This window comes from Thunnus maccoyii, chromosome 4 (assembly GCF_910596095.1).
Source record: "Thunnus maccoyii chromosome 4, fThuMac1.1, whole genome shotgun sequence".
Taxonomy (NCBI): Eukaryota; Metazoa; Chordata; class Actinopteri; order Scombriformes; family Scombridae; genus Thunnus; species Thunnus maccoyii.
The window spans coordinates 22,274,793-22,288,636 of NC_056536.1; the positions used below are offsets into that span (position 1 = coordinate 22,274,793).

A 13,844-nucleotide genomic window follows, 5' to 3' on the forward strand; every position below is an offset into this window, starting at 1 on the left:
AATCATCACTAAATTAAAAACAGAGCACAAGGATATTACAGTAAATTGAAATTACAGTTTGTGGCTGACACACAAAACATAAAATGATATCAATTTTTAAATTTAATTCATAATTTATACTTAAAATACAACATATAATTTTCTTTGGTTAACATCAAATTAAGCAGAAATTAAGCTTTTTTTCAGGCATGTGAATATCAGACAAGTGGCTGTAAGTGTTAATTTATAAAACATTTTCACCTAACAACAAACAACAGGTACATTTGAAAAAATAAATAATTTCATTAATTGAAGCTTATCTAGCAAAGTTTCAGGAGCAGGACCACACCTCAACCGCACCTCTTCTGGCATTCCTATAAATACCAACCTAACCCTCTGCACCCCTCCTCCCCACCATATCCTTTCTTCCTGTTTCTCCTCTCCTTCCTCCCCTCGTAGGGTCCTGAGGGGGTTTGCCGTTGCCCTGGTGCTGTGGCGGATTCCCAACGAAGCCTCCCCACATCGCATCCAAACAAGCAAGCGGAAGAACAACCCTCATCAATCTTTTTCTTTAATAAATGATTCAAACACATCTTGTTGATGGTGTGGTCCTTGCTAGTGAATGCCTAAGTTCATACAAATGCTTCTGTTTGATGAAATAACCTCTGGCTAGGATTTCTCTAACTAGGACAAAAGACACTTATATTCAGATCAGTGTGACGTCTTCCCAGTGTTAGGCTGAAAATAATTTCCAGTCAACCAAGATTTACATTTTTCAGGTTTTAAATATAAACCACACAGTCACACACAGACAGCAATATGCAATACATATACATTTACAATACAATTACATGTAAACAAGAAGGAAATCGCAGCTGTAACACTCATTGCCTGCAGGTGGCAGAAGATTCAAAATTGCAAAAACTATTACTCTCCCTACCTGTAGGTGGTGGACGTTGGGACAGCTGCATCTGCAGGTGTAAACTGCTGCTGCTGTTACTTTTCTTATCTAAGTAGGCCCAGGTTTGAGCAGAACTGCAAGTCCAGAACTGCAGGTCTGAAACTGCTGGCACTGCAGTTCTGCAACTGGATGATACCGGCTGAGCCTGCTTGTTTCAGGTACTCAGGTGAAACTATATCCCTTTTTTAAGGCACTATTGTGAGTCAAAACAACTGCACAAACTCATGTAATATGTGTAATGATTCCCAAGGAGTTTTGAACTCCTGACCAACCATAATACTGTAGCTGTACTTGATAATGCAACTTATTTCAGGTTTCTTGAGCAAGTGAAAACATTCCTGTGTGTTTTTCCTTGTGCAGCCCATCTGTTGTCTGGTCAATTACAATGTTCAGTGTTTGAATCTGAGTACAATCAGGTGTTTTGAGGAGTCTGAATAGATATGCATCTGTAGGCTCTGGCCGGGGTGCAGGGCTTCATTTCGACTGAATTGTTGGCTCAGAGCTGCCCTCTGTGTGCATACCTGTGCTTTTGCATGAGTTTCTGCATGAGTGTGTGCTTCTTTGTGTGTTTTTGGCTCGCACCTTGCCTGCACCATAACTTCTGAGTCACAGAGCTTAAGAAGTGCACCATGCAAACAGGGAAGTGGCGGTACATGAACATTTAGTGCCAGGATCTTTTGTACTACTGCAAAATGTTCTGCTATATGCAAACATGTCATGCATAAGATACAAAACACACAGCTGCCAATAAAATGTTCCAGTCTTCTGCACTGAACAGGGGTCTTAAACTACATCTGCTCTAAAAGAAATCAGCATTAAAGGTAAATTTCCAGAATGGTCACATGACCGCTACATTTTGTAGTCATGGTTCTGATCAAGGAATGCCTCCTGCTCTTCTCTGATCAGCTAAGTGCATAAAAAAAGATGAGACTTTTTGATTAGACTCTTTTAAATCAGGCAGAAAGGAATGCACATTTACTCTCAGCTTGCCTTGGGGCCTTTGCCTGCACTAAACATGTTTTTGGAGCAGAGAAAAGAAGAATAGCACCCACTGGGGGTAGGTGTATCATAAACTGCTATTATGGCACATATCCAAGTTCTCGCATAAGAATGAATTTATATTTTTATGGCATCATATATAAATGATTAACATATTGTAAATGCCTTACATGTGCTAATAAATGTAAGGCATTAAAAAAAAGATGATAACAGGCTAGACTGAGTTAAATGTACCATAATCAGATTATTTTTATCTGCTTTTAGGCCACTTTATCTCACATCTATAAATGTGTAGAAAATGAGGTTAAATGGACAGTATATTTTTGTAGTTATATGAAGATTTGCTAGTAATCTCACAGAATGCTGATTCTCTTTTACCCGAGCTGACTTTTTAATCCTATAATGAATCTCCCCTTTAATTTTAAAGTGAAAAGAAGTACTGTCGTTCCCTTGTTGTGTGTGTGTGTGTGTGAGGGAGAACACATGCATGCAAGTGGAGGCATGAGTGTGTCTGTGCACTTTCACCAACTCTGTGAACATGCTGCTGTGCTTTGCCTCCTTTTTCTGTGTGAATTTCTTTCCAAGTAACCTGCAAAATCTCGACCTTTTCAGAGGATGCTACTTTACACACTAAATAAAACATACATAATTCAATTGATCTTCGTGTAAAAGCTGTAAGTAAGATAAAGGAGGCATGCAATGTTCCCGGCGCTGTCACAGATTTAATGAGCCTTCACACTTTAAGCTTTCCAGAGAAAAAAAATCAAATGAAAGACTATCTAAATGAAACAATAACTCAGGTTTTTAAATTGGGAATTCCCTCTCTCATTAAAGACTCAAAACCAAGATCCATTTCCCAAGCCGACCGAATCATCAGCTACTAAATTATGCCAAAACAAAGAGGATTTCACAATATCACACACATAGTCAATTAAAAACACTGTTTCCATGGGGATAATTGGAATATTGACAATAACAGGGATACAGCTTCATATCTTGTGGGTTTTCTTGTGTTCTTAGAGTCGGATCAATGATACAAACCCTAAATGAGCAAAAGCCCTGATGACAAAGGTTGAAAAGCTTCTTCAGCTTAGCCTTAACCTTAATAGTGGCACTGTGGGGACACCTAACATAGAATTAAATGCAATTATGAAAAAATGTTTCCAACCCAAGAGGTGCATGTAAGAGGGAGACCAGAGAAGCTGTATTCATTTCACACAGCCCCAGGTGCTGAGAGGATATGGCAGTCCTTTTCATATTGGCAGCTGTTTGATCAGACTAACAGCGCTCCTTAGCCGTACCGTAGCTGCAGGTCTGATCTAAACTCCTCATCAGATTCAAAGGAGACACCGCGTCTCCAATGCACTCCAGGCTCTTTCCATAAACACAGCTGAATTATTCCTTTGAGCACCCTCGCTTGATACTGGCCTCCATTTTTCCTTTCAGAAGGCGGTTAACAATCATCATTTGATCCTAACAAACCTCACAGTGCTAAACAATGTTGCCTACAGCCTGTTTCATGATTGTCACTGTTTGTATCTTCCAGCAAGGGTGCGAAACTTTACCGTGAGGCCATCTGAAAGCTTGTAGCTCGATTGTGACTGATAGCGTTCTCTGTGCATTGTGGGATATAACAGGGAGACTAAGAGAGCAGCAGCAGTGAGAGGGAAAGAATTCACCACAGACACTGACATTGAAAGGAGGTATACGTAGCTTGCATTGCTCTGTGTTGTGTGTTGATCATGGTTATCAGAGCCATAGTAGATGACTGATAACTGAGGTGTGGTGTTGTGTGTGTGTGTGTGTGTGTGTGTGTGTGTGTGTGTGTGTGTGTGTGTATGTATGTGCCTATGCGATCTGAATGACTGCACAACAAAGGAGTCTGAATGGATTTAGTCAAAGCTCAAACGCTGATGCAGCTGCATTCCGGGAGGTTTATGATGTGAAACACCAAAGGGAAGGAAACAATGATCACATTCATAGGATGTCATTTTCTTCCACTTTTATCTGAGGAATTTGTTGGGTTTTTTTCATAACGTAATGTGTCCACCTTATCCAAAGTGGGCCTTTGTTAAAAAGGCAGCGCTCGGAAGCTTGACCTCATTCTCACTAATAAGGTGCAGGTCAGTTACCTCTACAGTACAATCCTTCCTTACCTGTACATTGGCTTACAGTGTTTCACATATGTTGATTTGAGTGTGAGAGGCTCATAGATAAATATTTGAGAATCATGTGATGCAGTGAATAACCTGTCTTGTGTAGTTAATAACAGGAAACCACATAACTGGTCACATGTTCAAACAGTTTAAAATGACACATCTCTACATTAAGAGCCAAAGCAAGTGGTAATGTGACATTGCAGGAAAAAGTAGAGGTGCAGAGGTGGGAAACTGTCCAGATAAACAATAGCACTGGTTATTTCCTTTAGGTATAAAGACTTGTTGGAGGCTTGCTCTCACATTCACAAGTCACTTTTTGATAATGAATTATTATGGAACAGTCATTTCAAAAGGTTTCAGTTTGTTTGTGTCAGGAACCAAGCAGTAAGGCTCAAGAACACCAGGTGTGAAAGCAAAAATAATGATTTATTTACAACTTAATTTGAGCCCATGAAAAAGAATAAAGGTTAAACATGATTTAAGGCAAATAAGAACAAGTATGTTAACCAGAATGCATGCACTCAAATGAGCAAACAAACTGTCAAACAATAAAGTGTGTGCTTTATGAAAACAAAAGGCTTTGTGTTATGTCATTACTTGAAATGTTTGTATGTTAACTGTGCTAAAACAAGAACACCAACACTGTTTGGTGTCGGCCAGTGGTGCTGCTGCTGTTTTCTGCATTATGCTCAACAGGAGCAGTGAGTTTACACAGATTTTTATCATAGTTTCGATACATGAAATACATTCCCCTTAGTACACAAGCATCCTCTGAGACACATGGGTTTATAATGTACATTTAAGTATAAGTCATTCAATGACCATTTCAGCCTATTGTAGCCTCCTTTTAATGGCTGTACCAGTTAATTTATAGCTTAATTTTTTTTTTATTGATTACATTCAAGGATAAATCATCTAACTAATTTTCACAGACAGATGTGCTTAATCTGTATGTTTATGTGTAATTGTGTCATTTTTGTATCATTTCCTTTTTTGGATGTCTTGGAATTACAAGTCGGTGAATGATTTTTATTAGTTTTGAGACATGAAATCATCTGTTTATCTTCATAAACCTGGTTTTATGTTACACAAAAATGAAATATTGACTTTTTGTTGTTCATATTAGGACACTTGGACCCTGCATGTAGGTCTCATGTTTGCAGTTGTAATAACTTACAAAGGAAAGAGCAGAAAGCCAGTAAAAGTTGTTCTGTGGTGGTGGTCATCCCAAACTCTTCCCACCATGTTTACTGATACAACATCTTTCACTTCTAACTGTAACACTACACCATTGGATACATTGTCCTCAGGATCTTCAGATGTGGTGTGACGGTCAGCTGAGGTGACTATGACATGTCCATTCTTGTTGATTGACAATGCCATTGCCCTATCGGAGTGTGCTATATGGCCAGTAAATCTGAAGTAATACACTCCTCTTACTGCTGCAGTAAAGTAACCTAAAACACAGACAGAAAAGCACAGTCACAGCTAATAAAAATTAAATGATTGAAACCACAATTCTCAAACGAAAGGAGAGCCCTATATAGACTACCTGTGTGTTGGTTGTAGCAGTTTCCAATGTTGCTAATGACATTTTCGTAGATAAGCTGAACTTGTTCAGCGTGGTCTGTGTTACCTTCACCAGAAGCCAGAAGGGAGGCAGAAAAAGCCACCTGTCTCACTGTGGCAAAATTAAAGAACACACAATAAATTCTGAATTACTTTCTATACTTCCTAGACACATATACTCACAAATGCACAAAACTCATTAACGGAGGGAAAAATAATTTACCTCTGTTGGTATTTTGAAGCTCCTGCACTGCTTCCTTTTGTCCTGAGATCATGAGACACACATGTGAAACCATAAGCGCACAATTTATTACAGAGATTATAAAACCTTAGCCTTTACCTTCCTGCTGTTTCTCCAGCTCCTCCACACGGTGTTCACTGACTGTCACCCTTTGCTGCAGAGTGCTGAGCGTCTCCTGAGCAACTGCAAGCTCAGTAGCTTGAGCTAAAAGTGACAGAAGATGTTAGGGAAAGTCGGAAAAATATTGGAAATAAGTAAGTTTACAGTGTTTACCATCATTCTCCATCTGCAGTTCCTCTGCCAAGCTCTCAGCAGCGGTCATCCTTGCCTCCATGGCTGTAACAAGAGTACTCATGTGAGCTCAGATACATCTATTTGGTTGTCAACTGAGTCCTTCATTACAATTTACCTGTATTCTCCTTCTGCAAGGCCTCCACCTGGCTCTCAGCAGCTGTTACTCTGGCCGTCAGGTGCCTCAGCTCTACTTTCTGCTCCACCACCATGTCTCTCAGATCCCTCAGCTCAGCCCAGATGTCTGCCTGAACTTCAGCCTCCGTCCTGGGCTCTTGTGTCTCAGCCACCCCTTCCTTGCTGTCTACATTAGGAGCTTGAAGCAGGACATTGTTGCCACTGCTGTCTTTCTGTGCTCTGCACAGACAGCAGAGTAACAGTAAGGCCAAGAAAGTCTTCATCTCCACATGGAAATTATCAGTGTGCTGTGTGCTGTTTGCTGTCTGTGGCACATTTATTTGTCAATTCAAGGTCAGATGTGTCAGGTGGATGGTGATTTGCCAAGGCTGTGAGAAAGCACACCTGTAACTTAGAGTTAGTGTGCCAGGGGGTGGAGATTGAAGGAGGGTCAGGACATGACCAGAGAGAGAAGTTACAGTGACTCGGTGGTTTGAAACACAGATGGTGGAGTTGTATCTTGGAGTCCTGCCATTTTTCCAAAGGTTGATATAGATTTTTATGTCATAAAAAATTATACATTTATTTGAAGATGATATGAAGAGTCAGCCATCCAATTAGTCAAATTAAGTAAATATTTTTCTAAGTTACTGTCTTTCTAATAACAAATTCCCTCTTTTTGTTATGATCCTTTTGCTGATGCTGAACAGGAAAACACTCTGTCGAAACACTAACTGTAACTGTGGAAGATATCCATTTTATTTGACTAACTCAGACATCTGAAGCCTCATATTATCTTCAGATAATCTTGCTCAAAATGATTTCATCTCCACATTGAAGTGCATTTGGAAGGGATCCTCTAATGGTCAGTCAAGATAGAAATCAGGAGGAATGATTACGGTGAGCAAAACCTGTTTCAATGTTCATTTGGGCACCTGACTATTGTTTTAAGACAGACTTGAAAAACTGTGAACTTGTCCTTTAAACATAGTTCAATGTGCTCACTCAAATTACAAAGAAACATTTTCTCCCTCACCTCAAGTGGTATCTAGTTCATGCCAATAGTTTTGGTTTTATTTGCAAAGGTTTTAAGATATCAGTCAGTAAGATTTCTCCTGCATTTGCGATACAATGGAGATGAATGAGATTTTGTTTGTGGTGCTTAAAATTTTGAGACATTGCACTTTTAAATAATCAACATCTGTTTCCAGAAATAATGCAAGTGTTTCTCTGGAAAGACTCACTGCAAACATTTTTCGTTGGAACTACTTTCTACTGAGGAAAAGTTCTATACGAAAACTGAGAAATATATTGCTAGATACCACTAAACATAGATGAAAAAACAAAAGTTTGTGTTATTTGGCTATTCTGAAGGTTCATTCATTTTCTTTACTGCTGAACTGAAGCCAATCTCAGCTGACATTTGGGCAAGAGGCGGGGTACACCCTGGCCAGTCAATCACAGAGCTAACATAAAGTATAGAGACAGACATCCATTCTCACTCACACCTACAGGCAATTTAGAGTCACCAATTAACCTGAGCCGCATGTTTTTGGTCTGTGGGAGGAAGTCGACATACTTGGAGGGATCCCATGCAGGCATGAGGAGAACATGCAAACTTCACACAGAAAGGCCTCAGCAGGTTCAAACCCAGAGCCCTCTTGCTGTGAGGCGACAGTGCTAACCACTGCACCACCCTATACTGAAGGTGTTATGTTTAATTTAGTCAACATCAGTCATGACCTATTTTCGATGGCACACACGCATCGTCTGATGTTATTGTCCACTCTATGTCTGAGGAAAATAGATCTGACAGGACTCTGAACTCATTCTCTGTCAAACTTTTGTAGTGACACTGTTTCAACATGATGAGAATTTCCACTGCGGCTTTTTTTTTTCTTCTTCTGTCAGCCAGAGAAACGGCTACATGTCAGGTGAAGCTGTTTTCCAGAAATGTTCTAGAAATGGAAATATCTTAAACACTGTGAATGCAAACGGGCATCCATACACATGCATCCCAGGGCTAGCTGCAAGTTATAGTGAAGAGTTAGGGAAATTTCCCACTGCAATAAGACCATTATCTGGGCGTGTTGCTTGTGAGTAATAAGCGTGTGCATCAGTGACAAGTTAGACAATTAGACAGAAATAACAACAAATCAACCTGTCGTTAAAAAAATATTTCTTGAAGCGTATAAAGTGCTGTGAATGACATGATTTATGCTGATTGCTGCTTGTGTTTATGAATAAGAATACTGAGCAGCTGTCAGTCGGAATGAACCTGCTTACTGCCTCATACAACAGGATTTACTCCAGATAAACACACAGGCATCAATCTTTTAAAGAAAACACTACCAGCGTTCAGGTGGTGGGCAAGACAACACAACTGAGTGAGAATGTTGTCTTTAGTACAACAGCAGATAGACTGTATGGAGAAGAATAGGCAGGTTTGTCTCAATACCATTTGTCAGAATCCGATAGTCACCTCACTAACTTTACTTTTTATAAATGAAAGACCTGTCATAAAAGAGACTTTGCTGTAGGGGTAAACACAAACAAATGTACTGTACGTATACCACTGAAGATTTAAAGAAGAGTTTTTTTGGAGAGAGAACACAGGGTTTTCTAACCTGGTGCCGGAGGGGGCAGAGATAAAGAGAGTAATAGTTAGACTGCGGTCACATTGGTATGCAGACAGTCATGAAAGCAGTGCAGTGCCTGTTGCATCTTGCAAATTCATTTGCTGAATATTGTGAAATTTCACCGCTTAAATTGGGGAGGCCCTTTTTTTTAACATCACAACTCAAGGGATTGCTGGTACGGTTAGATAAACATGATATGATTTGGATTACAGATGATCTGCTGATATACACTGTTTTACTGCTGCATCATCATCCTCTTTATCAGTATCATCATCTTCAAAGAGGCAAAACAGACATTTAATGATAATGATGTTTAAATCTGTAAAATGGCACCAATATTTTTTTCAGTGGAATCTGGTAAATATAAGTTTGAACAAAAGTATAGACACTAACTCTAGAATGCTTTCTTTCTATTTCTATTACTGTCAATAAGATATTTTCAGATTTTACTTGATTTTAACCCTGATCACATATCTGCAAATTAACAAACACTCCTCTGGTTGTTAAAGAATTCACACAAATTAGAAGCAAGATGCTAAGCTAGTAGTCTGTGAGACTGTACTGCTCATATTCAACTAGAACATCTTCATTTATGTTCCAGTAATGTAGCAAACTTTTCATTTAGACACAGAGTTGCTGTTTTGTGGAGTCCAAACTTGCATATTGTCCATCAGTCATCATCTTTGTTTACTTTTTAAAAAACACATCTTAAACAAACCCAGATAACCTCCCAAGTACAGTATTGACTGAGACTGAGAAATAATTGTGTTTTTCTTATATGTGAATGTCGCTGTGAATGTCGGTGTACAAATCAAATCATATTTTTTCTAAAATAAAAAAATTATAAGCTATAAACAAATACTGCACAGCGGTGCTAACTAATGCTAACATCACCATACTAATATATTCATGCTGTAATGCTAACATGGTGTTTAGGAGGTAATGTTTACCATGTTCACCGTGGACAAATGGAAATTTGATCGGATGATAGCACTAGATGAAAAGTCAGAGGATCACTGAAGTGATTACAATTGATCCCGAGGGGGACATGAACGGCATCCCATCCGATAGTTGTTGAGACATTTCACTTAAAACCAAAAGTCCAAATCCATTAAAGGTACAGTGTGTAGGATTTAGAAGAACCTACAGTGGCCGTGAAACTCGTGAAAAATGAGAAAGGCCCCTCTAGAGCTAGTGTTTGGTTTGTCTGTTCTGGGCTACCGTAGAAACAAACAACAACATGCAACAAGCAGAACCCGCCAAACAACATGGCGGGTTTTGTGGAAGAGGATCCACTCCCTATGTAGATATAAAGGGCTCATTCTAAGGTAACGAAAACATTTTCTCATTTTCATGTGATTATACACTAATTAAAACATACTTATGAATATTATATTCCATTTCTGCAAAGTCTGTTCCACTAGATGCCACTAAATTCTACACACTGCACCTTTAAGTTAAAGTTGAGATATTCATCTAATAACTTCAGTCTGGACCAAAGTGGTGGACCAACTGACGGACAGTCCTATAGCGTAAAGCCACCAGTGTGGCTCCCACTTACCTCTATTAAGGTTAATCCATACAGATAGCTTTGTTTCTATTTACCCAGCTTTTGAGATATTGCATTGAAACATCTAAAAGTTAAGTTGAGTTCAAAAATTCATACTTGGCTTTGGAAATGATCATTTTAAGTCAGGTTCCACTTCCAAGCTTTTTTTGTCTGAGCTTTGATTTTAAAAATTACATTTAAAAAAACAGCAAAATCTCTGTTACTCAAAATCAAATCAAAAGAACACGACAAAAGAGCACACTGTCAACTGTGGTCATGGGGACTTTTTCTTTGGTAGAAAAAAAAGTTAACAAGGATGTTGTTGTGGAATTTTGTAATGTAATTTATTCAGTGCTGAGAGCAAAAAAACCTAAATTTAGCTAACTACCATTTTATTGAAGTGGAGATAGAAATCCCAGAAAAAAATACCCCTCAAGAACAACAACAACTAACAAAACCATATGTAGCCATCTGAATGGCCACATACTATTAGGAGTAAGTGAGAAAATATGTTCCTGTAATTTGGGTGAACTGACCCTTTAGTTGACACATATCACATTATACAGTCTTACAAATGCAACCCTGATTTTGAGTGACTCAGTACAGTACATCCATAAAGTAGAAAACATAGTTTGTGGTGTCAAAGGTCACACATGCCAAAGATGTCTGGCATTACATTCTGTCAAAATGGCAGTTAACAAGGCAACGCATCATCTGTGGCTCCTCTCCTATTGGTCACAGAACCTGTTGCCAAGGTGTCGACCTGTGATTAAGGCTCCAGTAAATCTTCCCACCCAGGGAGCATTGGAGAGGAGTATCCCCCCTCTGGTCAATCCACTCCTGCAGGGATGAGCCTTGCTTTCCTCTCTTTTAGCCCTCGGGGATAAATCTCATACTCTAACCTGGATCTCCTCCTTCTGGCCATCCCACAGGTCAGACTGGAGGCAAAATGATAGTTTTGAGGGTGTGGTTAGGTTTATCTCTGCGTGCAGTATGATCAATTCCATTCCCAAACGTGGAATATTAGGGATATGGTGCAATATCTGCTGAAATGTGATAAGATGACACCCAGGCTGAGCTATCAGGCGCCTCAAAGTGACAGGCAACCTTACATACCTTCCTTCATTCTCCTCTCAGGCAAATTCCTCTCTCGCTGTCTCTCTTTCTGTGTTTCAACTCTTCTCTCTTTTTTTCCTCTCTTTTTCCTTTTCCATCTGAGTTAAAACAAACATAGTATCTTGATCTGTACTTTTCCCTCCTGCGTTTTTATTTTATTTTATTTTATTTAAACCCAATGATGTTTAACCTTACTGACAAGTTCTCTGTGCTCACCCTGTGTCTTTTCATGCCTAGTCAGTCCCCAGGCCACATAATTGTGTCCCACCCATAGATATTTTTTTTTTAACCTTTTAATAAACTCTTTGTTTTGGAGGCTTTTGTGGTAATGACAGCACAGGACATCACACACTGAACTCTGAGACATTTCTATTGTCTGCAAATATAATTAAGGTGCTCTGTCAATGATCAATCATCATACCCTATTGTCAATATAATTGCTTATAATAGAAATGTTGACACATAACATAATCTACAATAATAACTCTTTCTGTGGCTCAGGTAATCACTCCACAAACTGACCAATCACACTGCAGTCCTTCAAGACCCACATCTGGCCCAACCAATGATACTGAGTGGTGGGAGGCGGGAAGCTGAGTGTATGCACTCTGCACACTGCTAGCTACTGTATGAAGCGGGCTTGACTGCAGGTAGTTAGCCTCAGCCTAATCTAATGATGCATACTTCCCACTGTTTATGGCAGCCAGGGAAGAGGCAGCGCTAGCCTGTGCTTGTCTGCTGCTGAGAATGCCCATTAACGCTCTTTTCCCCCTCAGGTGATGACCACCTGAGCTATCAAAGACAAGTGTGTCTGCAACACCACCCTCCCCTATCCCCCCTCATCACACTCCATCCACACCCCGCCTTGCTCCGACCTCTACCCAGACACATGCTGTACAGTCAGTTGCACAGTGCATCGCACTTGTTTTTCCCCTCAAAAGTGGCATTTTAAGAAAAGTTAAACATTTTGTGGGTCATCATCATCATCATCATCATCATTTTTAAAACTTTTTTTTTATCCATGGCAGATCGACAGTAGTCGTACACCTGCAGAAGTGCTGTTAAATTCCATGTCAGTGCGCTCTTAGATTTAAACGATCAGTTCATTCAAATTACAAAGGAAGAATTTTTCACACACAAATGCTGCTCAGCACATACTGGATTGTACTGAGCAGCACCCAGTTTGGGTCTGATGCAGTACTGGGTTAACTTTCCCCCTATACCAAAGGGTTGTTTTGACCCAGCATTGGTGTTATTTTTTATATTACTTTTGGATTATTTACCAGAATTGTGGCTATTTTGACATCAACATGTTCAATATTTGCCTTGAAACTGTCAAAAATGTTAGTTGTACAAAATAATATGCATATGACATTCGAAACTGCAAAGGTTACACATACTATTAACAATCAGTAACAATCAGTGTTGCTTCAGTTGAATGTGTGAGCTTCATGGTACAGAATGATGTATGTGCAGAGTTTGAAACTAGAAGGCTGTTTTCACATTCATCTGCTATGCAACTTACACAGGTGTGATGAGGAAACTTGAAATCTCCAGTGCACATACACTGGAAATTTGACTTTTCAGTAGAGTAGAAGACATCTTGTGTCCAGCACCTAAACTTTTGAAATGAACAATATTCACATATTCATTGATTCTGAATTTTTCAACGAGGCAGGAGGAATAGATAGAATTTTAAAGTTTTTCTAGTGGTAATTGTAGGAAAAAAGATATTAGACACATATTATTATTCTAAGCAGAGTATTGTTTATATAGCTTACCACATGTCTGGAGGGGATCTTTAAATAGGAATAGAGTATTACAACTGTTTGCAGCCACACTTTTATCATATTTTAGTTTAGGCAAATAAACCAAAAGTAAAAAAAATATATACACTGGGTGAAAAACAAGCTTTAGTCTTCTGTGGTTTTCTACCCAACTGGGGATAAAGATTACTCATCCTTGTGTTGGTGCTTTATTGACCCAGATTTCACCAGACAGTTCCTTATATCCCCTGAAACCAAAAGACGAATACATTTAATGCCAAAATTCTGCAGCATCACATTATTAAAGGTCCACATGTAATTTACCTTACTCAAGATTTATTTAATAAGAGTTGATATCAGTAGATATTTTAATAGTTTGCACCAATGATATTTGGGATTACTCTGAGGCTACATGACGGGCTTACTCTCCATTAGTACAGTGACCTTGCAGTCTATCT

General features: G+C 39.2%; 1 protein-coding gene across 1 annotated transcript; it reads right to left on the reverse strand.

Moving 5' to 3' along the window:
- Window positions 1-4,505: 4,505 nt before the first annotated feature.
- On the reverse strand, window positions 4,506-6,652 carry LOC121896183. The gene is made up of 6 exons (XM_042409915.1): window positions 6,318-6,652; window positions 6,182-6,244; window positions 6,008-6,112; window positions 5,891-5,932; window positions 5,651-5,779; window positions 4,506-5,555 (listed from the first exon to the last, which is right to left on the reverse strand). Exons 1-6 carry the CDS (start codon window positions 6,598-6,600, stop codon window positions 5,272-5,274), a joined length of 906 nt encoding a protein of 301 aa, XP_042265849.1. The 5' UTR covers window positions 6,601-6,652; the 3' UTR covers window positions 4,506-5,271.
- Window positions 6,653-13,844: the final 7,192 nt, after the last annotated feature.